At 54.3% G+C, this 17,898-nt stretch overlaps 1 protein-coding gene across 2 annotated transcripts; it reads right to left on the bottom strand.

Moving 5' to 3' along the window:
- Positions 1-9,493: 9,493 nt before the first annotated feature.
- Positions 9,494-15,353, bottom strand: IRX2 (iroquois homeobox 2). Of its 2 annotated transcripts, none has more exons than XM_055245820.2 (5): positions 14,841-15,353; positions 13,054-13,459; positions 12,017-12,724; positions 11,265-11,340; positions 9,494-10,533 (listed from the first exon to the last, which is right to left on the bottom strand). In XM_055245820.2, exons 1-4 carry the CDS (start codon positions 15,087-15,089, stop codon positions 11,288-11,290), a joined length of 1,416 nt encoding a protein of 471 aa, XP_055101795.1. In that variant the 5' UTR covers positions 15,090-15,353; the 3' UTR covers positions 9,494-10,533; positions 11,265-11,287. The 2 variants fall into 2 exon arrangements, with proteins under 2 accessions (XP_055101795.1, XP_055101794.1); XM_055245819.2 differs by having other exon boundaries at positions 9,847-10,454; positions 14,841-15,091.
- Between the last annotated feature and the right edge of the window lie 2,545 nt (positions 15,354-17,898).

Raw genomic sequence — 17,898 nt, 5'->3', positions numbered from 1 at the left:
GAGTTCACACCTGGGATCTCCCAAATGTATGCCCTTCCCACTATCCTGTCCCCTTCTGCTGCGATTTCTGAGACCTCTTTCATCTCGGGGATTAAATTTTTAGAATTAAAACAATTCAGCTTCGTAATTAAGCTTTTTATTGAAAACTTTTTATGGATAAGTTATAGTGTGCATGTGTCTTTAAATTTTAATAGAAAGCTTTGAATATGCTAGAAGAAAAAAATTTTTGGAAAATCACAAATAATTAATTACTTTTATTTCTTACATTTGATTTCCTATCAATTCTTGATGAAGATATATTTAAATGTATGCTTTGAGAAGGATCACTTTTTAACTTTTGAACCACTATCGTCAAAACACAAATTATGTGAAAATCTTGATTGCTACAGGATATGGAGTGATTCTATTTTTTTAAAGGCAAAATATTTCATAGGATAAATATATAATTTATGAATTATTCTGTCTTTCTTTTTTGCAAATCCTAACATTGCTACTCCCTCAGAATAGAACGCCAGACGTGCATAAGAATCATTAAATCTGGTCCTCTTTTGATATGTTGATGACTTCCATGCAAATCATGCTTTGCATGTATTTTGTGATTTCTCTCATTTGAAAACGTATCTTCCAAGGCAGGAGGATAAGCATATTGTATATAAGCATATCGTATCTAGCAGCTGATTTACAAGTGGTCAGTGTTCAGACACACAGGGCCTCATTTGTACTCTTGTCCTGGTCCCCACTGCGGCCATCCCTGGTGGATCGATGGACAGCATGCCGTGGCGGTCTGTGGAAGTGGGCCGACCACAGCCACGCCGGAACCAGCCTGACCCACAGCCTGCTCACGCCCGTGGAGCCCCGAAACCTGACACAGGAAGTAGCTCCATTCATTCACGAGAGGCCTCAGGTGTGGCTCCTAGTCACTTTAACGTCCACGTGGGTAGCAAGTGACAAGTAAATGCAGAAAGATACCTGCATTATTGAGCAGCCGTTCTGCAGCTGAGTTAGAAGAATCTTCCAGGCAGATGGATCAGTCTGTTCAGGTCAGCTGCGAAAGGAAAGAGCTCAGTGTTCAGAGGTTCAGAGAAGTGACAGGACTGGCCAGGACGGAGGGCGGAGACAGGCAGACCCTGGACACATTTCTGTGCCCTCTGGCCTTCCTTGGCTTCATCTAACTAACAAGGAGCCCTCTGCAGAGCCTGTTACGTGGGGCCCAGTGGCACATGGAAGAGACGGGCTTTCAGGGGCAGTCATTTGGGCCACTCAGATGAGCCACACTAGCGGGTCTCCAGTGCTATCCTCTCCACCAAGATCACAGGAGTCGATGGTGAGCACCCACTTCCCCAGCCCCATCTCCTGCCTGTCCTGTAGGGCAACTGTCCAAAGACAGGACTGTGGACCATGCCCGGGTGGTCACCCATTCACTCCATCTCATGTCTACCCATAGTAGCCAGCACCTGCCCCCAAACATTCCTCCTGAGGCTGCCAGTTCTTGTAGGAAGTGGCCCTGGTGACAGACCAACAGCTTTCCTAGGGCTTCAGAACACCGAGATGATTTAGGGCCATCACTGATCTTCACCCACCAGAGAAGTTTTTCACCAGGGGCTTTTCCTGACCTCAAAGTAACAGCCAGGTTAAGGGAACCCCTGGCCTGGGGGTGTCCCCCTGCCCACCCCCTGCAGCCCACAGCCCACCTGTCCTGCCTGCTGCTAGGCTTCCTCCCACTCCTCCTGGCCTTGTTTGCACTGGAAAGTTGGGGTGCGTCGGCTGTGCACCCGAATGTATTATTTGCTTCTGCTTAAAGATCATAAAGTCGGTAAATTGTTTAAAATATAACTCATGTGAGGGTCTAGCAAAGTCTATTTGTCTTCTTTCAAAGCATGCCTTAACTCAGCCCCTTCCTTTATAAAACAGTCCAGCTCCATAGAAATTTTAAACAAACTGTCTCTCTCCTCTGGGCTTGGGCTCAGCCCCCTCCCGGTCACAGGCCTGCCTGGAAGAAGCAGGTTGGGCCCTCTCAGCCACTTCTGTTTATATCTGGGCCCATTATCACCAAGGGCACTTTTATTTGAGGAGTTGAGTATTACATTAGCATTATAAAACAAATTGTTTTTCCATTGCTTGAGAGCCAGGGAGAATAAACCTGGACGGGCCATGGCTTCCTATTTAAATAAACTAACGTCATCCTGGGTACCAAGGAGCCTGATCCGCCCCCCTGTTCCCCGCTTGGGCCGAGTTGTCCTCCTGGCCGCCTCTTTGATCCCCTGGCCTCCGGGGCTCAATGGGCTGTTCCCAGGGAAGCCTCCACCGTCTCTCCACCAGGGCTGTGCAGTGACCCCGAGAGTCCAGTGGCAGAAAGGATGGGGCTCATCACAGGGCCCTGGACCCCAAAGGTTACAAAGCACACACCCCTCCCCATCTGACCCTCACAAGCCCCAGCCGCACGCTCGGGCCTCCCTCCTCCTGTGCCTCCGGGGCCGTCTCCCCACCTGCGGGAGGCCAGATGTGTGGCTCCAGAGACCCTCCACCTGAACTACCCGCTCCCAGAGCCCCAGTCAAGGCCGCCAGAGGTCGCGGAGGGTGAAGCCAATGGGCCTGGACGCCGAGGCCCGGCAGGGGAAGGAGCGGGGTAATGGCTGTGGCTGGAGACCCTCTTCTGACTCCCCAGGCTGCCGGGTAGGCCTGCTGTGGGATGGAACTCAGGCGACCAGCCGTGCTCTCCGTCGCCTCCATCCCGGCCGCTGACTCCGCTGTGTTCCCTTGGATCCATCACCACCTCCAGGCAGCCCTCCAGGGGGTTCTGGTAGCGCCCAGCGCTTCGAGGGGGCTCAACGCGCTTTGTTGGACCTGTAAAATCCCGCTTGTCGCATAAACTCCCTGAAGAAGAGAACAAACTTCCCAGACCAGTGGCCCGCGGGGAGCGGTGCAGACACCGCGGCAACTCACCCGGAGCCCCCCGACCCTCCCTCCGTGTGCCCGAGGGGCGTCCCCAGAGGTGTCGCCTGCAAGGCGGCCGCGTACGTCGTTCTCAGTGCGGGTCCAGGGGGCGGCGGCCGTGCCGGGGGTACGGCCTGGGGTCCCGTCGGTGTCCACTGCCCGCCCGGGCGCTGGGGCCACAGATCAGGGCTACATGGCTTGCGCCGACCGAACGCTGCCGCCAGAGCGGTGGAAAAGCGCTGGGCAGGCCGGCCTGGGGCTGTCGAGCTCTGCTGCCGAGCGCAGCAGAAACAGGGTGTGCAGGCAGGACCCGAAACATAAGAGGCCGGGGGGACTGGGCAGGAGAGGAAGGCTGGCTGTGGCGGGAACCTGGGCGCTCGGCACCTCCCCTGGTCCCGGGGGCCCTGAATCCCCGCCGCCGTCGCCGCCGGACCCCGCGATCGTCCTGAACGCGGACCAGGCGCTTTCGGTTTCCCGGCGCTCTGCGGCTCTGCTTTGTTCACCCTGCGCGCGCCGTCCCCAGAGTCCCGAGCTGCGGGCCTGAGGCTGAGGGCGAGGGAGCGAGGCGAGCACCCGGGGCCAGCCACGGAGGGGTCCCGACCACCACGGGAGCAGCGGGCCTGGGAGGCAAGAGGTCGGGGGAGGCCGGGGTCAGGGCGGGAGGAACGCGATGGGTTCTGCTTTGGCTTCAGGCGCGGGGTATGGGGTGGGACCCGGGGTATGGGGGGGGACCCGGGGTATGGGGTGGGACCAGGAAGGGGACTGAAGCCCAGGACCAGAGCTGGGGGTGTCAGGAGCGGGATCTCCAGTGGGAGCTGGGGGGTCCTCGCGGGTTCTTGCGGGCCGGTTGGTGGCTGCCCGTCCCCAGAAGCCTGGCTGCGTTCCCATCTAAGGAGGCTTCGAAGGGCCCGACTGGGTTTCCCCTCCAGGGCACCAGGTCGCAAAAGCGGCGTCGAAAACTCATGAACAGGCGGCCGGGTCTGGGGCCGCCGGAGCAGTCGTGGCGTCGGGGGCGTCCTGCCCATCGGGCTGACTTCAGGGTCTCGGTCTGCGGCCTCCCTGGCCGTCCCTGCCTCCTTTTCCTGGTGCGCCTCGGCCCAGGGCTCCCAGCCACCACCTTGGGGCTGTAGAAGGCGGGCGGTCACGCCGGGGCGGAGGCCAGGAGGCTGCTCACCCCGTCTCCAAGCTTCCCTGACCTGCGACTGTTCGGTTCTCCCGACTGGCCTTGGTCGTTGCCTTTTAGGGTCTCGTTGTGACCAACTAAGCAGACACTCAGCGGCAGCGCCGCACTTGGGAAGACTGCAGGGCAGAAATGGGCCTAGAGGTGAAGGAGCCCTTCCCAAATCGGACAGTGCCGGGGCTGGAGAGCCGGGAGCAACCCAGGTCCCTGAAGAAATGATTGCAGCTGCTCAGGCAAAACACGTAGGCCTGGAACCAACCCTGGGTGGGCGTTTAAGGGCTTGAGCCAGCTTCTGCCCCTCAAGGCTCCCCAGGGAGCACGCGCCTGCGGGGAAGGACGTGGGCCGGGGGAAAGTGGCCCAGAACCCGGGGAAGAAGGCGGGCAGGGCACCAGGCAGGCAGCCGGGCCAGCGCCTCCAGCTCCCGCACCTTCGGCCCAGGGTCTCCAGCACTGGGAGGGCGACAGCGGCGACAGTGCACCGTCCTCCTTGCGTGCACTGAGGAGCCTGTCTTGGAGCTGAGACCTCCTCGCCCCCTCCGAGCTTACTGAGCACCCGGCCGGCAGCCCCCGACTCCCCAGGACGCTGCCTTGACCCCACCAAATCTGGTCACTCACCTCCTAACCTTTCAGGGTCCAGGAGGACCCGCGTCCCGCCCCACCTTGCTGGGTGCAGAGCTGGGTGCACGCGGGACCCGCACCCGCGCTGGGCGAACGCGCAGAGCCCTTCCCGGCCTCAGGCCGAGCCGGACCGCAACGCCGCTATTAGTAAGGACTAAAAACAAAAGTTCTCCCCGAAGCCCACCTTTCCCCAGTAAGAAGGTGTCAAGGGTTAAACCGTTCGATTTGCCCTTTTTCTTGATATTAGAGGGAAGAGGCAAGAACTCCTGGCACCTTTGTGGGCCTCAGACCTGTGGCTGCTGCCAGCAGTCTCAGTCCCACTAACTTTGATCAGCCTTATTAATTCCAGCTGTGCTCTATTTGTTTGTCATTTTCCCCCTTTCCTCTGGAATCATTATTTATAGCAGGAAAAAAAAAGCCCACTGTTAGAATGGAGGCAAGGAGGGAATTTCTGAGAACCATTGGGTGAATGTAGTTTTCCTTAAAGGTCACCAACAAGGAGGGGAGCGGTAGTGGTGAGTCTTGAGTCTTATGAGCTCTTCTTTGAATTTATTACTCAAGAGCATTAACTAATTACCAGATCAGAGAAATGAAAAAAAAAATTCCCTAAAATAACCCAAGGTAATTATAACCGTGCTGTTGACACTAACGATTAATAATTGATCAGGAATCACACACAATAAATTGTCAATTTATCTCCCCACAAAAATGCGGGTGCTTGTGTAGCACTGTGTTTTGCTTCTTCCCTCTGGGTATTTTCTGTGAATATTGAGTCTGTATTGGAGGCAGCCCCAAACCTTGTAGTCAATTCTTTAAGAATATTAGATTTCATTTATTTACAGCTCTATATAGAACAAAGTAACATTAGAACACCTTCTAAAAATACTTTTTATTATCATGGGGCCAGAGTTAAACAAACAAAAAAATATTCTTCCTCTTTCCTTTTATCTGGGATTGCGCAAATACGGACAACAGATATTTCCTTTCTTCATTGTATTAGCAATACAGTCCTCCTAAATTGTGTCTTCAATTATTATCTTTCTTAGAAAGAGAGAGAACACTCTGCCTTCACGGTAGGAAACACAAGACTATTCTCTATTCCAAGGGTGGAGGGGACAGAGGTGCCAATCGAGGCCACATCCATTTCCAGGGATGCAGCTGAAGGGAGAGGCTGACGCATACAAGTGGGGTGTCTGCTTCCTAAAACTGGGGCTCAAAGTGTTTTCTCTTCCACCCGTCAATGGCTGAGGTCCAAGTGCATACTGTTGAAAACCAGATTCGTAGCATTCTAGCCCAAGCAAAGGGGAGGGCTAGTGAGTGCTTTCATTATGGCCAATAGATAGTAATTTTCAGCAACTGGAAAATTATATTGTCATAGATTACTTCTCCTTATAATTAGCCTTTAAAATATCTGTAGGGATTTGTCACTTGCATAAAGGTTTGAAAATAAATCAAAGGGACATGTCCCCCTTGCGATTTGTAGAAATTCAAATGATGTTAATCATAATATCCACATAGCACAGACGGTTGTGTATTGTTCCCAAGATAGTCTCTTTGGTTAACGCTTTCAAAAAAATAGTTAAAATGTTATTTTTGTAAAAGCAGTTTAAAACATATTTAATATACCTATTTATATTTTAATTTTGGGTCTAAATGAATATTTTCCTTGGGATTCTCAAGGCATTGGGCAACTAAAGAAAAATTATATAGTGATAATTATTGTATATTGTCACTTGGATGAAACTTTCTCACAATTCAGTTCAGAGTGTTAACTGAAATTTGAAAATGCCTCTGAGTGGACCACAAATTGGCTTGGAATAATTCTTTTTTCCAAATTGATGTCTGTTTAAGTGGGCTGTAACAGTGGTAGTTTAGTATGTACATTTACTCCGTAGTTAAAAAACAAAGGGTCCACTTTACTTTTAGCCTCCTTGATAAGTATTTAAATGCAATTGTAAATGATCCGAAAACGCGCACGGGCTTCGGAGGTGCTATTTCATCTTTGTGTTTCTTCGCAGTGGTTCTCGCCTCCCAGAGTCCGCAGAGATCTAATAAACACATAAGTTAAAGAGAGCCTCAGGGGAACCCCGAGCCCTCCCCCGCCACTCTCCCATCTCCAGAATGAGATCCGCAGCGGCCCGGCGAGGGGGTTCTGGGAGGCGCACCCCAGGCACGCTACCCTGAGCCCAAGCCCAAGGCTGCCCTTCTAGGCCCCCAGCACCCAGCCCCCTTCCTCTCTCTCCGCTCCCCGCCCCTCCTTCCTCGCATCAGACAAAGGTGGATGAAGTTCTTTTCAAGTTTCAAAGGCAGTTGCTGGGCAGCTTTGCAGAAACAGTAACTCTTTTATTGGGAACAAATGTTGACATTTGACGGGCGCGGGAGGCAGCGCCCGCGCCGGCCGCCGGGCAAGCGCCCCGGTGCTCTCGGCAGCGCCCGGCCCCCGGGGCCCACCTGAGATTAAAGCGCGAATTCCGATAAATCAGCTCTAAGGAAACCCTGGGCCGCGGAGAGCAGAAGGGCTGTCGCGGATCCATCACGCGGGCGCCGAGCCGCGGAGCCTGGAGCGCGCCCAGGCCTGCACCCGCAGCAAAGCCAAGGCCACCGCCCCAAAGCGCAACTGCTCCTGGTTGCCCCGTTTTGCCGACGTCTCCCCGGCCTCAGTCAACAACAGCAAACGTGTATCTTGGAGGGCTAGGTAATTTTTGACTATTAAAATTTTTAAGCAAAAATAAAATTCAGACCCCATTAGCTTCCCTCTCCAGTGAAAGATACCTCTCTCCTCTTTCTCCTTCCTTCCTCATTCATCTTTCCCAATGACCAGCATGGAGAGGAGCTCATAAATCACTCTACATTTCTTTAAAAAGATCCCTCTAAACACCTGCAGGTTTTATGTTCTTAGTGTATATTTTAGAAATCAAGTTCTCTAGAAGGAAATTCAGGTCAGAAGACAGAGTGGGTAAGTTATGGAAATCTTTAATAATTTGTTGGGCATATAAACATCAAAGAAGCTTCCTTAGCCTTGGCTAATCTCCTGAGCTGCTTTGAGTTTTCACCAATTGAAATGTGCATGTCCTCCCAGAGAATGGAGTCGTGTGTGTGTGTGTGTGTGTGTGTTGAAAGGGAACGGGTATCTCATGTTCAGGTAAAACAATCTTCCTTGTTCCAAAGGGAGGCGACTTTTACCCCTGCTCCAATGCCTGAACGTAAGCGCAAAGGTTCATTTTGGCTTAGCTTTGCCACTCCCACACTTAAGAAATGTACTGCCTTAAATGTTGTATCTTCATCAGAGTGCATGACCTTTCCGTGTTTATTTTGTTAAATATTGTTAACTTTCATACTTTTTACAGAAGTCTTCCAATTACTCTAGTTATAACATTACATATAGCAGAGACATTGCTGCCATGTGCAATTTATTTCCCGGTGATTTAGGAAATACGAGTAATATTAATAAAAGTAAACTACGTAAGACCTTCAGACAACAATCTAAAATGCTTCCCGAAGGGGAAAATCATTATCTCTATGAAAAGTCTATGAAGGTTTTATTTCTAAAACCAAAACAAGCAAATATACTCAATCCCCCTTTTACCCTCCAGACCTCAGATGTGTTTGTTTCCAGATACACTGCCACAGAGTGGCAAAGCTTACCATGTGAAAAATCTTTCCTCCTGCCAATAGATAGCTCAGCTCCAAACATGTTCATATCTATTACTAGGAGAGGCAGAGAAGACAGAAAAATAGTTCTCCACCGCAGAAATTTACTTTATGTCTGACTTCCAAACGCTTCAATATTTAAAACAAACAAAATACATAAGAAATAACAGAAAAGAGAAACCTGGTTCTGCCCCCCTTCTCCACAGTCAAACCACAATCACTTCTCCCCATCGGTGTGGCTCTGTGTCCCGTTAACAGTCCCCTGGCTTGGCCTCAAGTATCTAAGATTACTTTCAAATACCCTTTCTAACAAGACCCCAGCAAGAGGCCACTAATTTCTATGGCAAAAAAAGCCACTAGAGAGAGATCCGTTTGTCAATATCAACTGGTCCAGCAATTTCCCATCCTCAGACACATTGGCCTATCGGAGCTGGCAGATGTTTAGACAAGATTTTATAAATTGTTCAATATCAGCCCATAATGAACCCCAACTGACCATTCCAAAGCAGTTAAAAGCATCGCAGACCTCCCCCGCTGGGATCCAATAATGTGCTCATGCTGCAGCATTATTAATCATGGAATAAAATAGATGAACCTCTTGAAAAATAAGTGTATGATTGATTAAAGGGCAATCTAAGAAGCTATTATTCTTGTTTTATAACTGTAAGTTATATTCACTCAATTTATCTTTCGAGAGGAAATAAATGATTGTTCATTTCTTCTCTGAAATTATATTATATGGATATCCATATAATTTTGCTGAAAATTAAAGTGACAGGCTTGCTACTTTTATGATACTAATCAAAGGGGATATGTTACTTGACTACAAATTTTAGACTTGTCCTATAATTAGAAAGTGAGTAACACAATAAAGAGGCAGTAGTCTAAGGTTGTTTAAAGGTTTCTTTTCCCCCGGGGTAAGAGTAAAAGCCACTGAAAAGAAAGTAAGTCCCTCCCTCAGATCCTCACCCTAGGTTTAATGTGCATTATAGGAAAAGGAGAGTTAAGAAATCCTTCCATAAATTTGAATAATTAGGTCAATTTGGATAATTCAGGCTTTAAAAAAACAATTATTTCCATGAGTAATTTATTGGTGGGGGGGAGTGTGACTCTCCATTATCAATATTATTCCCCAGTTTGGTTTACTGAGGAGTTTCAAGAGGCCAGCATCAGAAATAAATATAAACTGCATAGGGTGTCAGATCATTTTATCTTGCCAAGTTTTAAAAATTTACACTAACAGGTAATTAGCATACTCAGGGCACAAAAATCTTATGTTTTTTGTTTTTTTGCAATACATGTATAGAAATAATCTACAGTACATATTTCTCCCGGTTGTATACTTCTCTTCCATCTGCCTTTTTTTTTTTTTTTTTTTTTTCAATGATCAGGAGAGAAAGAAGAGTTTATTTCACACAGGTTTTCATTAAAAAGGTGAGGTCAGATCACCTGGAGGTTATTCACTAGCGCTCCACCCCAAATCAGTCTTCTAGGAAAAATAAGCCCCAAACACCATATTATTGTAGACTAGTCTGTTTTTATTTACAATTTAAGATATAAATTAGTAAAGAATTCGTGTTAAACAACCAACAAAGATTGTATAACCAGCAATATTCAAATAAAAACCAGGCAGAATTTATTTACAAAAAGTTTAGATTCCATTGCAATACAACTTGCATAAATTACTAGAAGCTTTATATCATTATAAAAATAAATATCAAATTTGTTTCCACTTCTGAAGTACTCAAGTTTTTCAATCACGTTTTATTTCTACTGTGTACATCTTTTACAAATAAACTTTACAGTAAATCCTATCACACCTATAGAATATATACCGTGGCAATGAAGTGATCAATTCAAGATATCCTGAGAAAAACAGATTGTTTTCAAAAGTCACACATACATCAGGGAAACTACACTATGCCAACAGATTCACGTGTGTCCAACAAGAGTCTGTTCCAATTGTTAGAGTCTGTGGGCTGACAGTGCTGTGTGGATCCTTCTCTTTTACAGTGGCACAAGATGTGGTCTGGATTTAGACATCTGTTTGTTGTATCTGTAAATTTATGAGCTTGGGAAGAGAGAACGGCCTGCTGACTTTTTTTTTTTTTTTTTTTTTTTTTTTTTTTCAAAGCAATTGTGACACCTACCTGTGGACCAAGGAAAAAACCAAATCATCCCCAATCTTTCAGTTCCACACCAACACCATTATAAAAACGAGTTGATCTGAAGTGGTTCCAACTCTTTCTTATCTTCAACATCTATGATTAGTAATTCTGACTCGTTGCAAAGCAGCATATATTTGGAGATACTGTTGTGAGCCCCGGGAGAATGCCAGAGTACTGTCCACTTGGACATGGGTGGAGGGGAGGTTGGGCAGGGCTGATAAAAGACTAGGACGCCTCGTGTCTCTTCAGTCTTATTTTGCAAACATCATCTATAAAGGTTTTTGCTACTCCAAGTTTTGGTAGCCCAAGCTCATCAAAGCATGTGTCTATTATGTGTCTAGCACAGTAAAAATGGCTCTAAATTGCATATAAATGCCCATATTTTAATAATCTATTGTTTCAAAACAGTAGTGTGTAATATATATATACATGTACTATATATATTCATATATATATTACACACACACACACACACACATATATATATATATTATATATTTTTCCTTCCCTAGGTAAAGGAGTGATAGAACTTGTGCCAAAAAGAGGGAATCTATAAAACAGAAAATATAGTTTCCCCCTTAAGGAAAGAAAAGCTGGACAAGATTGAAATGCTCTGTCTTCTAACCCCATGACCAGAAGCAAGAAAAACACATTAAGCAAGTTGGTGCTGGAAGGCTCCAGAGGGTCTGGGAAGCACCAGGATGCCCACTTACTTGCATTGCTGTGCTCGGCCCTTCTATAGGTAGGACTGGACGCCCCCGCCAACCACGGTGCAGCCCTCGCCGGCATCTGTCAGGGGAGTGGGCAGTTAGTCAGAACCGACCCCACAGCCTGCTGGCTGCTCAGACCACCGTGCACCCACCATCCTCCACTTCAGGGAAACCGACTGTCTCCAGGGCCGCTATCTGAGACGACTTTTGGTGATGTTCCCTAGTTCTTAACTTTCCCCCTTGAACTCCTCTTTCGGGTAGCCTGACTTAGGAGCAACAGAGGCAATATAGTACAGGGGAAAAACTGTTTTCTTTCCGAACAGCAACAACAACAACAACAACAAAAAGCCGAAAAAACGTTTGATTTTATCTTTTGAAGACAAAACGCTCTGAGAGTAACTGGAACGTTCTGTTTGCTTCTAGTTAACGGCAGAAAAGCGGATTCAACTCTGACTCCTTAACCAACAAGACACCGAAACACACCCAGGCTCATTAGGGCGACATGCTGTAATTTGAATTTCGTGGCAATCTGGGTTTGCCGAAACTACGCCACGATAGTAATAGTCAAAATAACAGTAAACTAAGTAAAAATAAATAATAACAGGGCAAGTCTAAAAAGAGGGCCACACCTTATTTGGCTTCCATCTCGCCCTGCGCCCTCACTCTGCTAATTCTGGGTCCCAGGGGTGGCCCCCTGGATCTTCTTCCCGGGCTCTCCCTCCCCTCCCGGGCGCCCCCGGCCGCGGGCTGCCTACCTTTCTTGGGCTCGTAGCCGCCGCCCGGGGGCCGGTAGTGGGACTCGAGCGGGTGCGCGCCCGCCTTGCCCGCGTCGCTGGCCGCCTTTGGCGCGGTGTGCAGGGCCTCGCCGGGGGCCGCGGCCGCGGAGTTGTACCGCAGGAGACCCTGGCCCTGCAGCGCCGCGTTCAAGTTCCCGTAGTTTGTGTAGTTGCCGTAGAAGGGCGACGTGTAGTAGAGGGGGCGACCCAGCAGCGGCGAGGCAGGGTAGGGCGAGCCTCCCGGCGGTGCCCCCGATGAGGCCGGCGCGGCGGCCGCAGGCAGCCCCGGTGGCCCGCAGCCCGGGCCCAGGCTCGGCTGCTTGAGGTCCGACGTGGCGATCTCGGCCAGCGACCACAGCTTGGGCTTGCTGGTGGGGGGCGGCGCGCCGGGAGACGTCCGGCTGCCCTGGGGCGTCTTGCCGCCACCGCGGGGCGCGGCCTCGGGCGGGGGGCTCAGCAGCGGCGCCTCCAAGCCGGTGAGCGGCGACGAGGTCACGGGCTTGGGCGGCGCCAGGCCCCGCTCGCCCTCCTCGTCGTCGTCCTCATCGTCCTCCAGGTCGTCGTATTTGTCCTTGCACTCCGAGCCCGATTCGCACAGGGGGTCCCCGGCGCGGCACGGAAGCTTCTCCCCGTCCGACTCGGCCGAGCACGAGTGATCCGTGAGCGAGTCCACGTGCAGGCTGATCCCTGCGGGGGCGCGGGCACGGTGGGTGGCACGCGGAGACAGCGCAGGCACCTGGAGCCCCCTCCGCCCCCTGTCCTGCGGCACTGGGCCCTCCCCACGGGACCCCTCACCTCGCCCCCACCCGGCCACGTGACAGGCGGAGCCTGACCTCCCCGGGAAGCGCCCGAGGAATCGCTCGCTCAAATCCCGGCGACCCCAGAGCAATGTGGTGCGGCTGGGGCTCCGGCCCGGACCTGGGGTGTCCGGCGGGCAGCGTCCTCCCCACCTTAGCTCTGCGCCCCGCCTTGGAAGAAAGCGCCCGGAGACCTTGCGCCGGCCACTGCCCGCTCACCTTCGTCCTCCGCCGAGGTCTCTGTGCCCTCCGGCGCCTTGTCGGGACTCTCGTCCTTGCTTCTGGCCGCGTCGCCCTCGTCCTCGTCCTCATCTTCGCTTTTGTTCCTCGGGGCCCAGGTCATCTTGTTCTCCTTCTTGAGGCGCCGGCGCGCGTTGGCGAACCAGGTAGAGACCTGGGTGAGGGTCATCTTGGTGATGATGGCTAGCATGATCTTCTCGCCCTTGGTGGGGTAGGGGTTCTTGCGGTGCTCGTTGAGCCAGGCCTTGAGAGTGGCCGTGGCGTCCCGCGTGGCGTTCTTGCGGTACGCGGGGTCGTTGAGCTGGTACGGGTAGGCCGCGCTGCCGTACGGGTGGTAGCTGATGGCGCCGGTCATGCCGGTGGTGTGCGCGTCGTAGGGTGCGCCCTGGAACCAACAAGAGCCTGTGAGTGGAGTGTGCGGGGACCCGGAGGGCAACCAGCCAGAGGATGCCACCCCTCCGCCCGCCCACGGCCACCGTTCTTCCCCCGTGAGTCTGGCTCTGGGGCTGCGCTTCCCGCGGCAAAAGAGCAGAAAAAACGCAGTGTGATTCGGGACCAGCTGTTGATCACAAAAAGTACATCAGTTTTATTCTCGAATTTTTGAACTATTTCACTTTCCTAAAATGACCCATCTTCCCCTAAGTGTTCCGGAGCCGCGCGTGGCAATGTACACAAACCCTCGCACGTGCGCGCACACAGGCCCACAGGTAGCTCTTTGATATCTAAATTTCTGCAGATGCTTGGAGTGCGGCTTCCTCCCCCTACTCCCTCTTCCCCGCCCTTATATGGTTAAAAAAACACCCCAGAGCCCCCAATTCACTATTCACTGCTCTAAAGCTGGGCAAATCCAATTTGCAACTCAGAAGCCAGTCACCGTTTCGAATTCTTCAAATACGCCGTAATTAGCATTTTAATTCATCCTTTAACGTTTAAATTCGAGACATTTGCAGCCTTTGCCAAGGCCCCAGCGCCTCGGTCGCTGCCCAGAAATTCCGCCGAGGGCCGGCAGTGGCGACAACCCCGTAATGGCCTCAATCGCCCGTAACGTGCTTCGCCGCGGCCCGGGCCTGGCCCAGCTCAGGAACCTCGAGACTCGCGAGCCGCCCCCAGGTCGTCGGAGCAGGGGCTGCGCTCGGCCCACGGAGGACTCAGGCGGCCCTTAGCGGGTCACACGCCCGCATGCACGATATTTGAAAGCATGGTCCGCCGGACAGAGTAAGGCCGAAACCTGGGCGCCTCGGGCCGGACTCGGAAGCCGCAGCTGAATGCTCGGCTCCCGGGCCTAACTCGGTTACCCCCGCCACCCCGAGCCCCGCAAGTGAATGCGAACCGACCGGCCGTCGGCCCAGAGGCCGCAGTGACGCGGACCCTAGCGCCCCACGCCAATGCAGGCGAGCACACAGCCCACTCCCAACGCCTCCCCAGGCTGCGGTGCGGGAACCAGGAACAAACCGCGCCAGACTCCGGCTCCCGGCGGAGACGCACTTCCCAGGCTCTCAGAGAAAATTAGCCGTAGAGCCGAGGGGAAGCGCCGGGGGCGCACGGGTCTGGGCCGGGCTCAGGGACGTCCCCGCCGGCCGCGCTGCCCTCCCCACTCGGGGCCTGGCTCAGCCTGCGGGGCGGCCAACGGAGCCGGCGACTCCTTAGTCGCCGGCCGCGCCACATTCCCCTCGGCCCCCGCCCGCCGAACTCTAGCCCCGCTCCGCCCGCGCCCAGGTCGGGGTCCCGGAGCCCCGGAGTCCCGCGTCCCGCCCGCGCCCGGTTACCATGTAGGACGGGAAGCCGGCGGCGGCGGCGGCGGCGTCGGCCGAGTACTGCAGCGGGCTCCCGAAGCCGGTGGCCGCCTGCGCCGTGAAGGCCGCCGAGCCCGGGTAGGGGCTGAACGCCGAGCCCGACGCCGAGCGCGCCAGCTCCTCGCTGCGCGGAGCCGCCAAAGCCGACGCGCCGTAGGCCGGGCACGAGTAGAGCGCCAGCGAGCCGGGAGCCTGGTACAGGTAGCCCTGCGGGTAGGACATGGTGGGCGCGGGGCGCGGGGCCCGCGTCACGCCGAGCAGCGGGCAGGGCGCGCGGCGCCCTCCATCCACGCCCGGCCGGGGCGCGGCGCGGCGGCGGGCACCCGGACGGCGGGCGGAGGCAGGCCGGCCCGGGCACTAGCCTGGGCGGCCCGCGGGCCGGGGCGGCTGCGGGGTGGCGGTGGCGGCGGCAGCAGCGCGGAGCCGGTGGGCGCAGCCGCGCGCCAGGCCGGCGGTCGGGGTTTGGGGGAGTCTGGAGTCGGGAGTGAGGAGTTGAGGAAGGAGCGCTCGAGTTTCCGAGGGACATTGGAACGCGCAGCTGTCCATCACGCGCTCATCTGCATATTCTGGGGCCCGCCCCTCCCCTGCTCCGCCCGCTCCAGCCTCCGGGCTGCGGCCGGGGGAGGGGCAGAGAGACAGGAGGGAGGCGGGGGAGGGCGGAGGCGACGGAGGCGGGCGGCGGGAGGGACCGGCAGGCTTTTGTGGCGCAGCCGCCTCTCTAGCAGCTCCGGCCCCAGCCCGCGGCTCGCGGACCTGCAGCACTGCCCGGCCGCGGTGCGTGCCCCGGCTCGCACCCCTCCCACTCCCACCCACTCGGAGCCAGGTCCCCTGCCCCGCTCTGGCCCGCTCCCACCGTCCCCGACCACCTTCTTCGCCCCTGCCCGGCCCCCGCCCCTTCCAGCCACTACCCCGCCCCCCACCCCCTTCTCCCCCCGGACTAGGCAGAGGCCGCCCGCGGTCAGGCCAGGCCGGGTCCAATTAGGGGACTCACGGCCTGCCCCGCTGTGCACCCCGAGGAGGCCCGGCCCCTGTGTCCAATCCGGAAGTCGCAGGGAAGTGGGGAGGTCAGGATGGTGGCGCCCGCGGCTCGGGTCTTCCTCCAGGCAGTGCGCGCGGCTCTCACTTCCACGGTCCCGGACCTGCTCTGCCTCCTGGCCCGAGGCTCCCCGCGTGGCCTCGCGTCTGGTCGCCTGCCCCTCGCGGCCCGCTCCGCCCAGCATGGACCTGGATCCGGGGCGCCTTGGTTGCGAATTGCCAGGAGGGCCCTGAGGTGAGCTTTCTGCCCCCAAACCCGCAGCGCAACCCCCGGGGCCCTGAACGTTACGACTTTCCACTGTTGGGAATGCCGCCAGGGCTGCACCTAAGAAGACGCCGTCCCCTAAACAGTTTGATTTTATTTTGTCTTTCTAAGTTGACTCCTCTTTGGGATTTGTGTTGTCAAAACACTGGGAGGATGATTGTTACCTGACAAACCGCCTCTGGCAGGACCTGAAGCCTCCCGGTCACCTCGGGAAGGGGCAGGAGCTCAGGTTGGCGCCGCCGGTGCAGTGGACGTTACAGGTAGCTCAGGTGACGCGCAGCTGGAGTAGGGGGGCGGTTGCCTTTCGGGGCTCAGAAGCGAGGCGGTTGGCGAGGGTTCCTAGGACCCCAGCTTCCTAGAACCCACTCCCCATCACGCTTCTCCATCCCTTTTCCACTCGGGGATGGCCGAAGAGGGCGTCTGGCTGCCCACTCCGAAGGGTCACCTATGGGGGGCGCTCAGGGGGATGGAAGAGTGACAGGTCTGTGCTGGCCCATTGGGAGCACCCACCCAACAGGTGCCTCTATCCTCGGAAGCCGTCTCGGGTGGGTGCGGTGGAGGAGAGAGAGCGCAGTGGCCTGGGGCGGGCCTCAGCTCAGGCCTGCAGCCGACTCCTGCACCCCTGCTGGCCCTGCAGCCTGCGGAGCCTTTAGTGCTCCCAGGACGCAGGGCATGTTGCGGCCTCCCTGTGGTGCGGCTGCAGCGGCGCGGAGGGAGCGGAGCTCAGGTTGCCAGTCTGGTCCAGGGCGCAAGAGAGACACTCACGGCATCAGGCTGTCTTTCCCCAGGTGCAAGGGAGCCAGTTGCAAACTGCAGTGCTGGGCTTGAGGATGGCTCCTCCTGAGCCGGCGGGCAGGGTGACGCTCCCGGTAGGCGCGGTCCAGGCACCTTACCCCTCCCGCCAGGAGCTCCAGAGCCGAGCCACTCGCCCCCTACCAGTTATCCCACCCACCCCTTCGCCCACGCTGCTCCCCCACCACTCTTCCTACAAACCACACCCCCATCCTGCACACATCTTCTTCAGGTCATCTCAACAGACGCACACACACCCACGACCACCTCTCCCTCCACCCACAGACACCCCGTTCCCACAGGCTGGGGCTCCTGCAACGACCCAGCGGGGGGTTTCAACCTTGCTGCGACTCCACATGGGACATCCTAATTCAGTCCAGGACAGATATTTTTAATCAATTACTATAGAGTTGAAAAAACAGAGAGAGAGAGAGAAAGCAGCCGGGTTGGGCAAGCCGACAGTCTGCGACATTTTTGCGCTTCCTGGGAGGGAATTCCTCCAAGAAGAGGGATAAATGAGAGGCCCACACGCTGGATGGCAAACACAAACACTGGCAGATCAGATGGCAGCCTTTAGGGTTCCTTTACGATCAGATCAGTTTAAATGAAAAAAAAAAATCGGGTGTAATTTTTAGCACCAGGGAGCACTGGCCTGGAGTATTTCCATTTCTAAAGAGCGGTTCCCGCTGTGGTTTCATTAGCATTTGGGGCTCATCCTCCCTCCCCCTCCCTTGACCTCCCCCCCCCCGCCTGACCTCTGCCAGGGGCAGAAGAGAAAACAGCCAGTTATTACAAAAACATCCTCAGTTTGGAGCTGAAGTGTCTGCTCTGGATGCAGTCGATTCTGACATCAATTAAATATATAACCAGACACGTGCAGTGACGGGGAGGGTCCCCTCACCCAGGGTGCATCTCCAGAAACGCCGCCTGCCCTTCCCC

This window comes from Symphalangus syndactylus, chromosome 16 (genome assembly GCF_028878055.3).
Source record: "Symphalangus syndactylus isolate Jambi chromosome 16, NHGRI_mSymSyn1-v2.1_pri, whole genome shotgun sequence".
NCBI lineage: Eukaryota > Metazoa > Chordata > Mammalia > Primates > Hylobatidae > Symphalangus > Symphalangus syndactylus.
Note: the sequence above shows the minus strand (reverse complement) of the source record. Positions and strands in the feature narration are given on the sequence as shown.